The sequence below is a fragment of the Pseudochaenichthys georgianus genome, chromosome 3 (genome assembly GCF_902827115.2).
Source record: "Pseudochaenichthys georgianus chromosome 3, fPseGeo1.2, whole genome shotgun sequence".
In the NCBI taxonomy this organism is placed as follows: domain Eukaryota; kingdom Metazoa; phylum Chordata; class Actinopteri; order Perciformes; family Channichthyidae; genus Pseudochaenichthys; species Pseudochaenichthys georgianus.
The window spans coordinates 19151979-19172522 of NC_047505.1; the positions used below are offsets into that span (position 1 = coordinate 19151979).

General features: G+C 40.5%; 1 protein-coding gene across 1 annotated transcript in view; it reads left to right on the plus strand.

Annotated features, from left to right (window-relative positions):
* LOC117468091 (protein kinase C-binding protein NELL1-like) overlaps positions 1–20544 on the plus strand; it is a 363350-nt gene that overhangs the window by 31657 nt on the left and 311149 nt on the right. Inside the window, exons 3-4 of the mRNA XM_034112071.2 lie at positions 6077–6227; positions 17700–17870. Of these exons, the coding sequence (XP_033967962.1) occupies positions 6077–6227; positions 17700–17870 (322 nt within the window). The remainder of the gene's footprint in view (positions 1–6076; positions 6228–17699; positions 17871–20544) is intronic.

A 20544-nucleotide genomic window follows, 5' to 3' on the forward strand; every position in this document is an offset into this window, starting at 1 on the left:
CTCAGAGACACTCTTTGATCTGGAGCCTGAGTATAGAGGGAGTGTGTTTGTTCTGATTCACAATCAATGCATGTACTGGTTCCTTTGTCCAAGTTAAGGTTTTCTGTCTGAACGTGTACTGATCCACAGGTTATTTCATTCCAAATGTTTATAACAATTTCTCCAAAAAGTTTAAAAGCCTAGGTTGTATATTGTTCAGTTGTGTATATTATATCAAATGTTTCAAACTATTTTTAAAACTAGAAAAATGGGTTAATCTTAATCAAGGTAACCATTTGTTTAATTTGGTGATGCGTCGAATCCACTTTTCAGTGTTTTGTTTATCTGCCATAAAAGTAATTAATTAACTTTTTAACCAGGTGTTAAGGCACAATTCTACATGATGCTTTAAAATCTTGTTCATTTATAAATATATCCTCAACAGAATTAAGGATTTTAGTCAACAACGACTGGATCAACACTTACTAACAGCTAACAAGCTGAGAAAATGTTAAAGGCAGATAACAGCGTTGGAGAAACACACACTGTTTATGTGTACCTGCCTTAGTTCGTGTGTATAGCTGTTTAGCTGCTCTGGAAATAATCTGACTTTCAACAGGAAACTGCTTTATTAAATCAACATAAAAAAGGGACAGTGTTAGTAACCTACTACTACTACTTTTATTTCACGGCTTGAAGAATGTATAGTCCATTAGCACTTTTAACATGTGCAACTTTCTTAAGAAAGCATGTCTTTCTCTCGGCAGCGCCTGAGGATGGCTGCCAATGAAACTCCATTGGCATCATTGCACCGCATCAAGCCATGAAAGATGCAGCATACTGTACGTCTTCATAAGCAGCAGTCAAGATATGCATATCTTTTCAAAATGACTTAACCCCAATGAACACCCAGCTATAAAAGCAGAACATAAACATATAGCAGCAGGAGGAGATTAGCAGTAATGTTCCTCATATGGAGCGTCCACACCGGATGCGATGCGATTTTTGGGAGCGGCGTGATTACAGTAAAGTCAATGCAGAGACGCGGACAGATGCAAATTTGCTCCGACGGCGCGCATTAAGCGTTTGATGTGAATGCCGTGGCGCGATTGAGGCGATTGAATGGGGCCGCGACAACCGCTCGAGTTACATTTTTTTCAACTCGAGCGTAAAATGTGCATCACACGATCTCGCGGTAGCCAATCAGCGGTGAGGATCTCAGCCTGCGGTCACTGACGTTGAACCAGAAAACCAAAACATCAGCCGTTAGCTGTTAGCACACAGAGCTCACAGCTCCTCATATCTGTTCAGAAACTGTACAGAAGTGAAACAAGTACAAACCACAGACTGTCTGTGTAATGGCGAATACAGTCGCTGGTTTATTTATGTCTGTAGGCCGTTGTTGTGAGTGTGGACGGACGGAGCATATACAACGTTAGCTTAGCCTGATCGATCCGATCTCCATTCAGAAAACACGCATTTTAAAAGGTTTTTCGCCGGCCGTCTTGTCTTATATTACAATTAAATCACGGTAAAATATGTTAATTTTGCTGTAGTTGTAGCCCCCTGGCCAGCGCGTCTTGTTTGAACGATGCGAGTAAACAAAGCTGACAGCCGCGGTGAAACTCGAGCGTTTAGAGCAATGCGATAAGAGCGATTAGAGTGAAGGGTGAATGCACCATTATTAGGCTAGAGAACATGGATTGTTCTTGCCAGTTGCCGGCCTGCTGGACACTGGTCTCCTTGAAAACTCTGCCCTGATCTACTTCGTGACCTTGACAAAAACTTGAGTGTAGAACTGCAATGTGCTTATCTGGCTGTGATACCATATCAGGCCAGACAGAAGTCCTCACAGACGCTACTGGTTGTGTCTTTGGCGAGCAAAGTCTCTCCGGACCACGGCTGAGCTCCTCTTCCTCACTGCCAGTTTAAAGAGGCCATCTGTAAGACTTAGCCAAGTTGGGGGAGGACCCGCCAGGCTCCTGATCAAAGAGATGAGCTGTAACATGTAGAGGGAGGTGCCTCCTACACTGAGCTGGGAGATCAGCCTTCCTGCTTTACCTGTTTCCTCCTGTCACTGTAAATAGGTTTATTTATGGGATGGCTGTACGGTCGAGACATTTAGGGTTTAGTTATGCTCCTAATTGATCCATCATCATTACTGTTCTGTCTGGGTTTGTAAATATTGGTTTCCATTGGATAATTATTCTATAGGTGTATCGCAACAACTTGGTGAATAATAATATTTGTTATGTGGGTTGATTTTTAATATTTTTAAGTATACTGTATTCAGCATAGGCACTAATAGGGAAACATGCCTGGAAATGTACTTCATAATTATATCCATATCTCAAGTGCAGTCAAAAGCAAGGCCAGGTTGTTTGAAGATAAGTGAAAAATAATTATTTTTAATGAAATAAAGGGAGGCAATAGATCTACAGTAAGTGAACTGGGCAAGCCAAGTCTGCTCTGATTGGTCAGCTGGCCGGCTCTGCAAAGAGATGTCCCGCCCTTTAGCCCAACAGTTTGGAGCGCTAGACATAAATGTGCCAGTGTTACCACATAGTGAAGCCGATATATATTCTGGGAGTAAACAAAGCAGTCCAATGGAGGTGTTTCAGACAGGGGGGGGAGTGTGTGTTAGAGAAACTCCATCTGGAGGGAACTTTGGGATTCTACCCTTTGCAGAGCATTTACATGCACAAAAAGCTATATAAAACATTACAGTAAAGGGAAAACCCCAAAAAGCACAATAGGGCCTCTTTAAAAAGGGATTAACCAATTGTATTGGCTCATACAATAGACATTGCTGGGTTCTAAGAACACCTCTTAATACATATACAGAGACTATTATAAACTACATTTATTTGCATTATCGCCATTATATAGAGTTGTTCATCTCAGCTGTGAAATAATTATTTTCTCTTCCTCTAGAGAGTCTAGACTGACACAGCTGATGGAACAGTATAATAATATGCTCAGGCTGCAATGTATCATCTTTATGCTTGAATCAATATGGGACTTGAAAGACATACTTTTTGAATCAATTAGGAAGTAATTTGTTGACTTCCAAGCGCACCACACAGCTCCTTTTTCTCAAAATGTAAAATGGAGATGAAAACAAAAACAGACTGTTAATCTGACGGCATCCTCACTAAACAGGTTCAGTATCTCAGATTTGAAAGGGGTGATCTCTTGTCATGAAACAGGAGATGGGGGGAAGTGGCACTCCCATCAACAGGGCTGTGGAGTGAGAAGGCAGGCCGCTCTCACCCCGGGGAGTTTTAAAAGCCCTGCTCTGAGACAGCCACGGCTCCTCTCCACTGGACTGTCTGTACAGCTGGGAGAGTGGAAGCATCTTCTCGTTTAGAATCAGTTCTCAGTGTTTGTGGCTTAGTCACATGGTTACTGTCGCTACACATTCCTCTGGTTTCCTCACCTACAAACCCAGCATGCACACAAAAGGAAGTGAGAACTTTATTCATTAACAAATACAGTGGGGTGTTTTCTGTTTGATGTAATAAAAGCGCTTAACAATATATATTTAACAAATATATATATATATATATATATATATATATATATTTGTTTTATTTGCAATATGTACCAGTTGTGCTTCCATATAATTTAAATTCATTTAAGTTGTGGACTTGGACAAATGAGACTTGATGTATAAATCCATGCTAGCAACTCTCTGTTAAGCTAACAGTCTTGCGTTTGTTAGCATGCTAGCAACAAACACAAAACCTATTTTGGAGGTATTGAGTCATAAACTACAAAGTGTACATTCACCTGATGGTGGCAGAAGATGAGAAGTAAATGAAACAAGTAACTAGAATTCATCCTGAGTGTCCAACCAATTGTACTTCTATTCCACTAAAAAGCCAAACTTGTAGATGTCATGGTGGGAATAGGAAAAGGGATAACCAACATTGGAAGTATTCCTCCTCTGTGGACAAGGAACATTTAAACACATTTTTATGGCAATCCATCCAGTAGTGCAACACTTCTAACCAAAGTTGAAAGCACCTTCTACAGGACCATCATTGACATCCTAAAGCCATACTGCCACAAGTCCCAAAGCAAACCATGTGTTTTGTATCTTCCTGGCAGCCACTGTTTTCAGTCATTTACAGTTAAAGCCATTCAAACTGATATGCAACTTGCATGAGCTATGAAAACCTCTAACCACAGTGTGCCTTAAATTTGAATGATCTCTAAAGAAAGTTATAGCAATTTTACAAGATCGGAGACAGAAAATCGCACCGCATTGCAATCATCTTTTGTGAGTAGGTTGCCAGTTGTTGGTGTCTAATTTTACACAGTAATACGTTTTAAAACTCCGGCGTCATCAGTGAATGGTTTACGAGTCTGCACGTTTCTTCTCATAGCATATTGACATAAATGAAAACCACTGTCTCTGGATAGAAGAAAATCAATATTAAGACTCATCTAGCGCTCGATGAAATACAATACATAGGACATTTGAAGAAAAAACAAACAAAGCCCCCATTTTCCTTGCAAATGCTGCATTCTATAGATTTATTGGCACTTAGATGGTCTTGGCACAGATGTGCTGCTAACCTCTTTTTATCAACTGCTTGAATTCCAACACCCGTATACATAATATATCATCCCTCTTTTTCAACTGGCTGTTTGCTAATCAAACTAGTGACCCCTCCATGCAATTATTATTGCTGATTTACAGACATCACTGGAATTCTAATTTACAAGCAGATGGGAAAATTATATTTATGTTAATGCAGGGTCACATAGACTTAAACTGTTATGGTGTGATTTGTCTCATTTATTGTTGCTTTAAAAGTCGAGAGTTGTCAAACTCACTGTTGGATTGTCCATGACTCCTACTGGAGATGAAAACAGCAATACCTACAAACTTCAGTCAATAACATATAAGAACACTGACATCTTGCTAGAAATAATTAAAAGTACGACAAAAAAAAGTTTTTTCAAGAGAATCTGAAGGCAGAAAAAGCAGTTATGGCACAAACTATTGGTTGTAAAAATCCATGCTCAACTTCTACATACCATATTTAAAAATTACAATAAGGCCTTGTTTTACATTACATTACATTACATTGCATTTAGCTGACGCTTTTATCCAAAGCAACTTACAGTAAGTACAGTAAGTAAGACCAGGAAGACACAACCTTGAAGAAAACAGAATCATATAAGTACATCAGGCTTCATAGAGCCAAACATTTCAAGTGCTACTCAACTGGCTATAGATACGCCAGTCCTTTATTAGTATATAAGTGCTCTGTTAGCAGTTCTTTGTTAGTCATTCTATCGCTCGAAGTGGAGTCGAAAGAGATGAGTTTTCAGTCTCCCCCAGAAGATGTGCAAGCTATCTGCTGTCCTGATGTCAATGGGGAGCTCATTCCACCATTTTGGAGCCAGGATAGCAAACCCACGTGTTTTTGCTGATGGGAACTTGGGTCCCCCTCGCAGTGCAGCGAGCTGTTTGGCTGATACAGAGCGAAGTGCACGTGCTGGGGTGTACAGTTGTTAGCAACATCTAGGCTAAACTGTTGTTTTTTTCCCAACCTCTCCCATTATCTGACTATGTATGTTGTAGACAATTGGTCTTTTTACAGAACATGGCAATTTTTTGTACAAAGTGACCATAAACAATGTATTTATTAAAGACTAAAATTGTCTTTAACTGGTAGAAACATTTAAAAAGAAACTTCAAAACATTGGGCCAGAGCTCTTCCCAGAAGAAGCTGGATTTAACTAGTATAACATCTATAGAGGGAACAGGGTTATCTTAAGTATAAGAAAGCACACACGTCTATGAAAAAGTTTACTGTCTAAGTATCAATTACCATGCATCCGTTTGGTGGAACTTGTTGGCATCAACAGAGGAATTTTCTGTTCAAACATACTGCCAGGAAGAACTGTAGATGAGATATATTTTCAAAGCGTAAAGTTATTTCACCATGTGTGATTAGATAGCTTAATATGATGCCCCAACTTTTGGCAAGTGCAAAAGACGGAGGCACACAGCACATCGCCTGTGAAAAGACTTTACACAGGCTCACGATTAACTTCCATTTCTACTTTATTCCTTCAGATGTTGGGAGAGCAGTTCACGCCCCTGCACACATCACAGAGAAAGTGGTGCAGCTGTTCAAGAGGAAAAGTGAGTTTACCTTCTTGGCCTCCATCCAGCAGAAGTCCTCCACGTCAGGAGTCATTTTCTCCATCCACGAGTCGGAACACAGGTAATCCGTCCGTAATCCTCTTCATTTTGGCCTTCAGCTCCTTTTCTGCACAACTGTACTGCCATGGGTTACCCCCAAGCGCTCTCATTTCAAATTAAACTCTCATTTCAATCATAGCTGTTTGCAGATGGCTGTTGATGAGATGTAGGAAAGTAAAGATCAGTGTTAGATTACTCCATGCCTGTGTAAGTCAGCATGTTATGGCAGGGCAAGTCTACGGGTGGAATAATGGAGCGTTTCCTGCTGTAAGCTCGGGGCAGAGAGATAACCTTGTATTTTGGCTGTAAGATGTGTGTGAAGTACTCAGCAATACCAAGCATGCTGATAATGCTGAACTTTATCGTAGAATGCTGCAAAAACAGACATACAGTCAGCTTCTCAATGTGGCTGTTAACTGATAACTATAATATATGGCTTTGCAACTGAGCTGTGATGAGATACCAGTGTACAGAAATAGGTAAACATATATTTTCTTCAGGACATTGGTAATTTTGTCATGGCTGTTTGGAGGAGTTAAAATGGCTGTAAGTGTGCCGCTGAATGTCATGGCCGCAGGACATCAGTGAATGACAGCAGCGCCATCACGAACAGCCCCCTGAAACTATACAACTGTGAATTGTTTTTAAAGAGCAGGCGACATTGATTTTCCTCCACTCTTCTGAATGTAAAAGCCAACGCGAGCATACAATGGAGTATATATGTATATTTCTTATAGTCAAGACAAAAGCTAAATCAAACACTTTGAGAGAGCAGAGGCCCTTCGACTGATGGAGACAGAAGTGTAGGAAACTATAGTCCTCTCAAATGTAGCAAAACAACCAGTTTTGCACTAAAAAATGCCTTTTTATCCCGCCGACCAAAGCAGCTTTTTGCTAAAGAACTTCAAATAAGTAACCACAATACTGACGCTTTTCTGTGAAAAACTAAATTAGCAGAGGTCAGATGAATGACAACATTTGTATCGCAAGCAATTAGGAAGAAGAAGACCCTTTATTTATCTCTTTCTTACATACAGTAGAAGTAGAAGATGAACCTTTCTTTTATCCCGGGGGAAATGCAGGTGTTCACTCAGCTGTAACACACAGTACAATACACACACATGCACAGGACAGGAGCTTTACACAGTAGGTCTGAATACATATTCAAACACATGCATTTTTCTGTTAGGAGAAATGTCTGAGCGAGCAGGCTGCCAGTTTGTCCGGCGCCGGGGAGCAGTTAGGGGTTCGGTGCCTTGCTCAAGGGCACCTCAGCAGTGCCCAGGAGGTGAACTGGCACCTCTCCAGTTAGAACTCCACACTCCGTATTATTTTGGTCCGATCAGCACTAGAACCGAGGACCCTTCGGTTCCCAAGCCAATACCAATAAATAACAACATATTTGATATCAGCATATTATATTTTGTACATAAACTATCCAAGAGTATACCGTATAACAGTTCAGGTTTCCCTGTAGGTAAAACATAAAATGCTGCCCACATCTCTAAACATTTGCTATAATATAGTAACATATTAATGACAATGAGTTCTCAATACTTCAAAGTAGATTTTGCAGACAATACATGCTTTTTCTATAGTCAATATTTGAGGCTTACTTTTATTTTATTTGTTGTATTGATACTTTTATGTAAGTAAAGCATCTCAACTGGTATGTACATGCCTGTGCACAAAAACTTTATGATCCACACTTGAAGAGAAATGTGTTGGCCCCTGCTGTGCTTTTGAGGTGACCCTGAGAGTTTATTTGTAAGTACCCTTTCCGTGTCTCTGTTAGTGTACATGCCCCTTTCTTTCTCATGTAACCTGCTGGCATATTTGCCACACAGCAGGCCGGCCAAACAACAGCGAGGCGTAATGGATCTGGATAACTGTGTGCTGTCCGGTCCTTTTATTTCAGGCACAATGACATGCACCATCCAGCATGTAGCTCGGAGGAGTGCTCCGACTAAGCAAATGTTGCATTAGAGGCACTCGGCCATACTCAGACAGAGCAGTATTATGAACAATAAGTCCTCCAACCCTCACAAAAAAAACACATGATATCTCATAGATTAAAAAAATAAGAAATATGAGGTCAATCGGATCCAATTCACTCTGTTTATTTCATTTATTTAGTAATTCACAAGTTTCAATACAAATACAATCAAAAGACATAATGGAGACGTGTGAAATGGGAAACCCTGCTAAGCTATAGGAGGCTAGAGAATAAGGGTCCAGACATCAAATATAAAGTATTTACACTACATATATCAATACTGATTTTTATTTGACATAGTTCACGTATTATACAGAAACATTACAAGCACAAGCAAACCTAACATTAACCAAAAATACTCAATATCATATTGATCTAACCCTTACTGCTAAATTGTCTATCATACTTATTTCATCAGTTTAGACATACAAATAACATATATTAAACACAGACACATTATATAGGGAAATAATATAAATGCATTTCAGAGTAGAGTAAATGTGTCAATACCTGAGGACCTCTGCCAGGCGATGTTTGTCAGTGTATCCAACAGTTGTTTTTTTTCTGATCTGCCATCAATGTGTGTAAGGTTAAGTAACATAATATTAGGTTACTAATTCAGAGTACTATTTCAGAGAAAAATGTTGTTCATGCTTTGGTATAGGCAAAAATAATGTTGTCTTCCAGGGCAGGTTTATTGACCAATTTCTCCACCATACCCTTCTGCTTAAGAGCATTTGCTGTGACATAACAATGTCTGTTCACATTGAGATCAGTAGATAATCCAAAAATATTGGAATACTGTTTCTGGAAAGAAACATGACTTCGAAAACATTTACATTTCAAAATCTCAACACAACACAAGGCAAGGCAAGGCAAGGCAAGGCAAGGCAAGGCAAGTTTATTTATATAGCACCTTTCAACACAAGGCAATTCAAAGTGCTTTACAAAAAATGAAAGACTTTAAGAAAATGGCATTTAAAATCAGTCATTAAAAAGAAAAGATAATAAAAGAAACATTAAAAGAAAAAATACATGGATAAAAGTTATAGTGCAGTTTAAGATTAAAAGCAGCAGCAAAAAGAAAAGTCTTCAGCCTGGATTTAAAAGTAGTCAGAGTTGCAGCAGACCTGCAGGTTTCTGGAAGTTTGTTCCAGATATCTGGAGCATAGTAACTGAACGCTGCTTCTCCATGTTTAGTTCTGACTCTGGGGACAGAAAGCTGACCAGTCCCTGAAGACCTGAGAGATCTGGATGGTTCATAATTTAGCAGGAGGTCAGAAATGTATTTTGAACATAAACACAATAAAAACTATCTGGATGGACAGACACCATGGGGTAAGAAGAAAATGCTTTAGTTCATGTTATGTTGGTTAACTGAAGACATGTATCAGTGAAACATAGACTGAATATTCAGACATTTATTTCCTACTTATAACAGAATAGGCCTCTATTCAGTTACTTGTTTTCTAAAGCCATCCTTTCCCTTCACATATTCTATATTGTTGACTAAGGAGATATTGTGAGACAATGTAGCCAAGAAGCAGCAGGCTGAGGACATTTTGAGTGAAGCTGTTGGTGCCACACTTTGAGGCTAATTATATTTGTCGGGATGGACAGAGCCTTGCCTGGCTCGGTGGAGACCTGTGCTCCATTGTGACCGAGGATTTGTTCTGAACCTCTGAATCCTCTCTGAAGGCCCTATTAGAGCCGTCCACCGCTGCCCATTCTTTCTATTATAGCACTGCCTCCCATTCACCCAGCTAACAGAAAGCTAGCTCCACCGCTCGGCCAAATCCAATCATACATTCCTTCTGTGTCTCTTCTTACTTCTTCATCTTTCTCTCAGCACAATCAAACCGTCCTCTCTTCCCTCCCACCTCCTCTGCCAGCTCTGCTTCTTCAATATGATAATATCCTCCTCTCCTCCCTCCTCTCGTCCTCCGCACTCCTCATCCTCAAAGTAAAAACGTCTTTTGAGTGCAGGCATTTCTGGGTACCCGCTGCAAAAGCAGAAGAAACCTCATTTTTTTTCCCTTCTTGTGCCCGGCACTGGGGAATGGAAAGGAAGGCTGCTCCTATAGGCTGAATACAACAAAAGAAGCCTGTTTCTGCAAAGCCAGCAGCTTTCTTGAGCCAAGTAACACTCTTATTGTCAGCAGGTGACAGTAGCTCTGTGATGAACTAACTCAAAGCCCAGCGTTCCAATGCACCTGAGTACTTAGACAACTCGGATGCTCAGCCAGCTCTTCCAGCTGCTCTGTTCATCGGCGTGCCCTTTTGTCACTCGACATACCTGTCTATAAGCACTTACAGGTTCTTCTTTCAAGGGAACATGCTGACCTGAAGGCAACATGAGGTGTACATTGAAACACACTGAGGGATGGAGGAAAGGGACTTGTTCAATCAGACTTTGTGTGGAAAGTTTGGGAATACTGGCGAGTAAGCAGGGGGAAGTTTGAAGTAGTCAATATCTGCCACGCTGCAATATTTGAACATGAGTACAGGAACAAGTTACAACACGTATTTAAAATGAAAACTCAACAGAATGCCATAAGAGTTTGTCCCTTTTATAATTCTTTACATATTCACGTCTATTTGTAACATAATTTAGTGGTTAAAATGTAATAAAATAGCCTGTTCTTTGTTGTGTCTGGCAGCATATTGAATCACTGATCTGTCTGTTCATTTTTTTCTTCATTTTCTTCTGCCGAATTGTTGTAAATGTGTTTTGCCATGGATAGGATTTGTGTGAATCTTAGAGACAGGAAACCTTCTGGCTTCTATCCTGAACTCCTGATCTCCCCCATGGAGTATAGCTGCACCTCTCACCTCAGACATATTCCAGTTTCCACTCTGAACTCCCTGGATATTCTTTGGTAGTATTGTCTTCAAGAAAAAACAACTACTAAGTCTGACTTACAATGATTCTCTATATTTCTCAGAATCTTCTTTAGAATTTCTGTGTACTATCATATAATTGCAGACCATTGATAACATTACGGTTAACAGGACTTAACGTACACTTAGTTTTTCAACCAATCCTCGGACCCCATATTTAACATCCTGTCCACTTCAAACAACTTCTGTGGTAGTTCCTGAAATCATAGGTGTCTCCAGGAGCACATGTTTCAATAATAACCCACACAGACACACAAGGTGAAAACAATACCAGCCACATGCCGCTGCTGCACTCACACAGCACGACAAAGGATTTGTTCTGCTCGCTAGCAACAACAAAGCAACTCATCCTGCCCACAGCTCCTGGAAACCTCTGCTGTGTTTGCTTTCAGTTTGAATGACAGCATCCCCCTGAGAATCCTGAGACTACCAGACCTCCCTCACCTGGCCAGCAGTCAGACCCCTGAGACCTTCACCAGCCTCTCAGCTGCCCTCGTCATCAAAAATAAAAAACAGCAGAAAAAAGCTTTATGGCATATCAGATCTCCTAAACAACATTGGGATGTTTAATAACACCATTTTTCCGGTTGATACTTCAAATTATGGACAAATATCTTAAAATCAAAATTGACTGAAGATTCAGTCATTTGTCTGAACCCTTAAAAAAAAAAAAATCGTTCACGTCCTCTCCAACCGAATTGCCGCAGATGCATTTACTTTCCATATTTCCAGTGTGGTTTTTCTTAAGTAACGGATCTGAAAACGTATGCTACTCCTTTTCTCTTACGGGGCAAGCTCCCATGGTCATTAAAGAACAATTGCCTTGGCCCGTGTTGATCATTGATTCACAATCCCATAGTATCTCAACTCAATAAATACAGTAGCTGAACTCTTCAGGAATACCAGGGTTAAACATGCCCGGAGATGTATTCCTGAGCAGTATCTTTGATTTTGTGAAGAAGTACCCATGTGGATTTATTTTATTTACTCCTCTGCACCCTGTAATTCCACCCTCTCCAGCATATCCATCAACTGTTTAAACCTGGGGGCATCACTGCCCTGATTCACCTCATCACCAGGAACCTGAGGCAGTCTGTGTTCACAACAAATCATTTGCTCCTGCTCAACACTTCCAGTTGATCTATAAATGAAAGTTACACCTATTTTCCACCACCATCCGATGAGATAATCTTCCAAATCCTGAAACTCCCATCACGGATCCGAAGCGCAATACCTCACAACCAATCCTGGCCCCATTTTCCAGGTCAGTAACTAAAGGCATTGGTGGGTTTTCCCATCGCGGTATCTGTCCTTCCCCTCCTTCTCCTCCCGTTCCACGGACAAGCTCCAGAGTGTTGACCTCCCTATTGAGCAGATAATTGTCTGTCAGCTGTCCTCCGTGGAATAGCTGCTCGACACCTTGGCTGAAGAAAAAGGACAGGATGATTTGCAGCCAACCCAGCACTCTTGGTCAGCCTTTTATTTCAGAAACCTTTCTAGATGCAAGTGCATTTTGATGAAGACCACTAGTCACCTCTCCAGCTTTTTTCCCAGAGCTGTCACCACTTTCCTGAGACCCTTACACAACTGACAATCTTCACCCCAACTCACAGCCTGCAACCCTTCCTCTGTGCTTGTTTATTTATTACTCAGCAGTTTGAACCATCTCCTCTGCTCCCAGCACATTTATAGTACAGTGAGGAACATATGGGGATCCATTAGCATGAGCATTACGTCTCCTCCATATGTCCCAGGTTATTAATAATGTTGTCATCACTGGGGATAAGTTCATTGCTTGTGAAAAGTCACACAATTAGATATTTATTTCTTATGATGTGCAGCTAATGAGAAAGACTGCTGTTACAGATTAGAACATAGCTGTGAACATGCAGTATTTATTGTTGAATTGCCATGTCACCATGTCACCGGGAGTGCTTTTGACGAAAATATCAATTCAAGGTGTCTCTATTTGAATTTAGGATATTCGTGAAGCATGAAATCCAATTTTTCACCTGCAAAATCACCATATCTGTAGTTGAAGGGTGCAAAAAGGTATGGCTCACAGCAAGTCGGTTTCATGTTACATTAGCCGCGTTCACACTGCGGTACTTTTCCCACAAAGGTTCATGCGAACTTAGTTCATGATCGCGTTCACACCAAAAAGAGCCGGTACTAAAAGTAGTTCATGCGAACCTTTTTACCCCCTCGAAAGTCCCTGCTAGAGAGCAGCTAGAGAGCAGGGACTTTCGAGCGGCTCTTTTTTGAGAAAAGAGCTATATTCCTGATTGGCTGGGGGAATTGCAAACCACGCCCCGTAAAACTCCCAAAAAGTTTTGTGAAGCCGCCATTTTATTATCCTCGCATTAGCATTATTAGCATTAGCCCAGCGCAGAAACGCAGAGAGACTAACTTATGGCAACACAAAATAAAACATGGGAGCGGTGGAGATGAGGAGGTGTCGGCGTTCTGGCGATTTACTCGGAAGGCTTCAGTAGAAGCTGCTGGGAGTCCCAGCAGCTTCTACTGAAGCCTTCCGAGTAAACCGAGTAAATCGGCTTCATTTGCCTAATCCACCCCCAGGGACTTTTTCTGGTGTGAACGCGATCTGTATTTAGTTCATGCGAACTAAAGAGTTCGCATGAACTAAATTCGCATGAACCTTTATGGGAAAAGTACCGCAGTGTGAACGCGGCTATTGTGCCGAGAAACTCCTCACATTTCCCTATAAAATACAGTATGACATTGCATTAGAAGTGTTGCTTTATCCACCATGCTGGAGCCGTAAGAGACAATATAGCAGTGATGTTTAATATGTAGTCTTAAAGGAAAACTTGCGTTATCTTTTCTTTGTTGTTAAATATAAATTAGTAGGAAATCTAAAGCTGTGGCCCAATTCAGGAGCTTTGCTTTGATAGGCAGACAGTCTTAGACTGATTGCATCTCTATTGGCTTAGCAATTGGCTTAGAAGTGAGTGCAGAGTTTCTTGTCCAAATGTTGTGGACATAAGCAATGCGTCCATAAGAGCCTTTCCCATTATCCGTTGTCTGATGCTTATTGTTCACTAGCAACTATTTGGTTAAATCATCTTAATGTTCTCACTTCTATCTCTTCGTGCTCATTCATGCACATCTTCTTTTCAAGGGCATATTTGTTAAGGAAAATAGTATAGTCTATCAAGTCTATCAAGTCTCCCTCAATCCAACATTGTCTCTTGATATGCAACATTATTTGTTCATTGTTTTCGAAAGCTGCGGATCACATTGAAGGTATGATTGCTGGTAAATGCTGGTTCTGTAAGCATTTTGATGAAAAGCAAGTCCATAAAATGGTGATAAGGCTCATTGTTTTTGATTCTGTCCAGAGAAAGCACCAAAACAGATATGTCATTTTGAGTGTCAGTCGGGCTACACAATTAGTAACAAATGGACTGCCTGCCAACAGATTATTCCCCCTCATTAAATATGCTGTAATGCAGGGATACAATAGCTACCACTAAATGCTTCATAAAATAAGCGCTTGCTGTGAAGTGGAGTTAATGCCTTTGATGATTATTTCATGAGTCAAATCAGGATAACGGTGTTTTTGGCTGGCTCAGTGATTCCAGCCTCTGGAGGAGGCTTCCATCTGTGGGAGAGGGCGAAACTAGAGAGTCCTCGTTCTCGCTTTACTCCTCGCTCGATGCAAATAATTCTTCTCCAGCTGACAAGAGGCTCTGTCTCCTGCAGCACGGCGGAGAGACGAGCTGTCAGACGCTACTCGGCGCAGCCACAGAGTGATGTATTCATTTAATTTCAGAGTGATGACATGCTGTACAAAGACTGGCCAGCCATACCCATACTGACTGTACTTCTCTCTCTTCCACACATGCAGGTAGCCAGTGCTCGGTGCATGCAAATGCAATTTAATGTTGTGGAAAAACACTTCCCTGATGCTTGTTAATTTACTGTGTGATGCTTGTTTTAGTATTAACACGGCTGGCTGTGTTGGGGGCTGATGGTCCGAATTGTTTGTTCATATTATTGTATTATGTAGGCAACACAAGCACTAAAGCTTTCAGAATTGAAGGCAAACGATACAAATATAACCCAAACCACCATTTCAGTTCACAGCGAACAGCTTTGCTTCATCTTTGACCTACTGTGCTTGCCGTGGTGGGGCCCTCACAGTTTCCCTGTTAATGAGGGAATAATGACTTATGTTTTAAACGAGGAGTTTTGGTAATCTGGCAAACAGTTTTTTTGTTTTTGTTGCAATGTATCGCCGCATTCACAGATCTCAGCCTTACTTTAATGAATGCAATAATACCATCACTAATAAAATAAAATAAATAAAAAAACACCTATTCTTTTTGCATTATATGACTTTGATTTGTATTCCCTATTCATTTTATTCACTAGACATGATTGAATAGTGTTAGCTATATTCTGTAATGCCACAAGCCAGTCAGTTAACAGCAGACAGCTGACTGCTAATGCTAACTATTCCCAGATAGATTTATTTTAAAGCCCCGCAAGTAAATAAAAGCGTAAAACCTGTTGTTTTTAAGCTGGCTGTCTAACTTAAATAACGTAAATAAAAGAAAACAACAATCAAAATCCAATATAAATGCCAAAGTTCAGTTTCGTATTGTTCAATGAACCCCAGGTTCAGACAGCTCATGTTCAGCCTTATTCAGTTAACAATAAAAAGAGAAGAAGGAAGATGATAAATGAAAAGTGTGAGAATGTGGAAATATTTCTAACAGTTCAAATTAATGCAAATACATTCAACACATTTTGTATAAACATGGCCCACTTCTTGTCTTCCTTCTGGATACAGATCAATCAAACATGCAGAACATGACATATCTGTACACAAAATCCTGTTATGTGTCATAACTAGGTATGTACTGTATTTATTACATTGTCACATACTTTCTAAAATGTGTATTTGGTCAGTATGAAAATTATATATATATTTTGTATATTTTATCCAAGAGAAAGCTGGAAAAAATCTGCTTCCTCACAGCCGCGATTGATATTCTCTGGAGTGGGTCCATTCTCCCTTTCCATAAATATGCATGAGAGCTGTTGAGCTTTGGAATAGGATGGGCCTCACTATGTGTGTGTGTGTGTGTGTGTGTGTGTGTGTGTGTGTGTGTGTGTGTGTGTGTGTGTGTGTGTGTGTGTGTGAGAGCCTGTGTGTGTTTTTATATAGGTTTGGACTATATATTGGAAAGCTGTGTCACACACTGTATATTGTGTGTGTTTATGTGTGAGAGGGGCAAGGAGTCCCTGTGTTGGGGTCATTTTCAGCCTCAGGGAAGCTGAAATGTCATGACTGGTTGCCTGCGGCTCCCGGCTGCCGCCTTCTCTGGCTGGATAGCTCTTAATTTAGCGTGGCTGATGAGGGAGGAGAGGAGAGGGCCTGTGGTGCCGGTCGAATGCCTGCAGTCACACCGCTAAGTGAGAATAGCAGGTGAAACTGAGACAGAAATGTCTTTATTTTTTCAGCTTGGTTAGGCAGGCTGACACAGAGCCATCACCTCACTACCTGTTTGATGAAGTATCAAATCTGTGCTTCATGTGTACACACATGTTGATAGTTTGTCAGCTGGGTAATGAAATAACCAACCCACTCTCTTCAGTCTGCGTACAAATGACACGACTTTACACATTGGAAATCCGTGCAATAGATAGGCAGAAGTCCGATTTTGCGTGCATATGCTACGCCAACCATCCCCATTGAGTTCTGAGGCCGAGTGTTGTGTGCATATGATACGCCACATTTATTGCCTGCACCACTTATTTTTGTCCGGTCGGGTCTTGGTAGACCGGAAGCTGTGTGGTTCATAAAAACATGTTCTTACTCAATACCAAGCCACGATTATTGTTTTTATTTTAAATCGTATTATGTCGGACTTTTTTTGCCGTCCGTTAGGAAAATAAATGGGGCTCAGAGCCTCAGAATACTGAAATTAGTATTTTTTAAATCTTTTTTTCCTTCTAATTTGTTATTCTTTGATCAATAACACACTGTTATTTACTCACCAATAACACACAATTATCCTTGTTTTTATTTATTCGTTTGATTCTATAATCTTGGGCTTTTTAGCCTCCTCAGGAACTGAATTTCAAAATAAAATAAAGGGACTGTACGATCGCTGAGGATTATGGGTAGTGTAGTGTCTTCGGCCATCCTAAACTCGGAAATGTTTTTCGGATTTCATATCGCATTAACACCATATCCCAACGTGCATTGCGGCTAAAACATCCAATCACTGAGCTTCAAGCTGAGGATCTTGGGTAATCAGTTCAGTGGGTGTGTATCGCAATGATGCTCGGAATTTCCCAAATACAGTAGGCCTACGTCTGTTTTCGCTTATTTTATTTTGAATTTCAGTTCCTGAGGAACGGCTAAAAAGCCCAAGATTATAGAATCAAACGAATAAATAAAAACAAGGAATATTATCATTGATATGTTAGATATAACATCATAGCATTAAACTTTCTGATAATCATAATTTCCATTACAGGCTCTAGTTTTCAATGAGTTTTGAAAAGAGACTGGAAACCAGGAAACTGAGCACCTCTGACTTCCCATCTCTTCCTCTGCAGTTACTTTGAGCTGGAGAGCAGCGGGGTGAGGGAGGAGATCCGCTACCACTACCGTTTCAAAGGCAAGCCGCGCTCCGAGTCCTTCCCCTACCGCCTCGCTGATGGCCAGTGGCACAAGATCGCCCTCACCATCAGCGCCACCCACCTACTGCTGCACGTCGACTGTAACAGGTAAGGCACACACACACACTGACATCTTGATGTCCCCGTCACAAACTATTTACGCCATGCTCCTTTTGTATCAACACATCTAATGAGCTGTTGTTCATAACGCTAACTATTAGTTCTTTCCTGTCTGGGTGTGGATGACACATTGCTAGCAACGCTGAATATGAAAACATCAAAGGGCAGATTAACACACAGCAGCGTGCATGAAAGGCTGTTTCTTTATTTAGCCGTGTTCAGCTCACAGGGATCCATAATGAAGTGGAAGGTAACAATGACATAATCACCCCATCGATCGGGCAGCGAAGACTCTTTTCTAAAGGAGCACTCAGTCAGAGCTGATCCATAAACATACACTTCAACTGTGACAATCCATCTAAGTCCTCCATCCCCCTCCCGAGAGGCAGGAAGCCATCACTTGTCCTCTTCTCAACACCATCGTCGCATCGTGGACAAGTGGTGTACATTTGAGTAGATGTAATGCTCTGTTACCGCTGGTGGATGAAGAGGTATATGATTCACGGGAGGTTGTGGTATTGATTCTTCCCAGATGGCTATTATTCCCATCAGGCTGCTGGTTTGTCAATTAATTATCGCTGTCTGTCAGACTTTAGTGAAGATAAAAGAGAGCATCAGATAGTTATTGGGGGGAATAGATCAAAACTAAATTGAATAAAATGGGACAAAACGTCTTGCTTGCTTCCAGTGCTTTGGGTTAGAGTCAATTACTGAATATTAAAACGGTTTAAATGGGAGCTTTTTCTCTGTATCATGCTACCTTAATACAAGATGCTTCTATTTTAGTTTTCTCTTTTATCTTGTTTTTCTCTTTTTATTTAATATATATTATTATTTCTGTCTGAATTTTTGTTGTCATTTTTATATGTTTATGCTTTTGTCAGTACCGTACATTTCAATAGACTGGCATATCAGCCAGACCATTACTAGACACCCGCCAGCAGCTTCTCAATAAATAGAAACTTCTCCCTTATTTATTTGACTTTGGAAAAACCGTATAAAGAGAAGGTACCCATGTACTAAGGCTCACTCCTTTTGGTAGCAGCCCCTTTTTCGACCTTTATGCAGAACTGCTCGATTAATCTTGTCTTGGAATATAAAAACCACGGTGAAACTCACATTCACCTGAATGTGAGTTTCACCGTGGTGAGCAGGCTCCTCCCACAGTAAGTGCAGTGGGTAGCAGGGAAAGGTCAACCCGCTCATCCTCCGCCACTCTGATCACATGTTTCCCCCGGCTGCATATTCCCATGATTTGCAGCACCACCAGCTGACACCGCCTGCTGGCAAATGAGTTTTCAAATGGCCTTCAAAGTAGCAATCCTAGCCCATGATACCTGCCATCTGCGAAACAACACAACACAGCACATTAGCCTGATGTGACTCCCTCCCACTGTTATTTGAAAACACATGGTGAGACAACTGAAGTGCCAAACTGTTTTATATGTTTAATCAGAAGTAGCATATTACAGAATTCTTTTTTTATTCAGTGTTTATTCTTATGCTCAAAGGATAAGACAAAGTCCCATTACACCAAACTGTATTTACTATCATGTGATATGGACTTATCAGAGGAATATAGTATTTGCATGTTGTTGTTATTAGTTCTCAAGCGATACAACTTGTAATTGGATGCTTTTATAAAGCTGATAAACACTGCTTTGAGCAGAATATGGTGAGCATTTCCAAGTGAGAATTTCCAATTCTTATTATGAAGTAAATATGAGGGCTTGATTTGTTTGTATTGTTTGCAAACAGGTTATAGCATGAGTGTGTCTCTTAAAATGACCTTCTTGTGGTTTTTTGAGAGGACAATGCTGTTAAAGTCATCCCCCACATATATTTCCCATTATATTTCCCACCCTAGATGTTCTCCCAGATTGCATTGACAGCAGCCAAATAACAGTGGCTTTATGTCAAATTGTAACAAAAGAACAAATAGAAAACACTTTTCCTGCTAACCGGATCATCTAACTCCATTTATGTCAGGAAGGATTCCTGCATCCGAAGCAAATTGGCAGCTCCATTACCCTTTACATTTATTGCGATTTGATTTATGAACTAAACAGCTTTTTATTTATTTCAAGGCTCATTACATGGTTTTTAGTATCCATAAATCCATATTCTAGCAGACTATTACCATGTAGAGTCTAGTTGGGCTTGACAGGTCTTGCTTGATTGGAGGACAGGATTTTTTACGATGAGTATTTCAGGTTCAGTCAAGGGCAGAGCAGAACAAATTTGTTTTTTAACCTGGATTGTAAGGTGGTCAAAGTTAGTGCAAGTTTAATATCCTCGGGAAGTTAGTCCCAGCTCTCTGGTGAATAGTTAGTAAATGCTTCCTCACCAACAGTTAGCAGCAGAGAGTGTTTATGGTAATAGACATTTAGAGATGTAATTTGGTCCTAAGCAATTCATATATTTACAGAAGTGCAGCTGTTCTTAAAACACTTTTGGTCTGACTCTGACACACTGGAAGCCACTTTGTACGGAGAGAAACATATAAATTGCAATGTCTTAGCTAGTGAAATGTAAAGTTGTTTTTAATGCAGACTTTGCTACTTTCAGACATAGCATAACATCAAATGTTAATATAAAAATATAAACTTTGAAGGATTTGTGTCTGTTAGCGTGTTGGGAGTTTGCCTGTCTCCTAGGATAC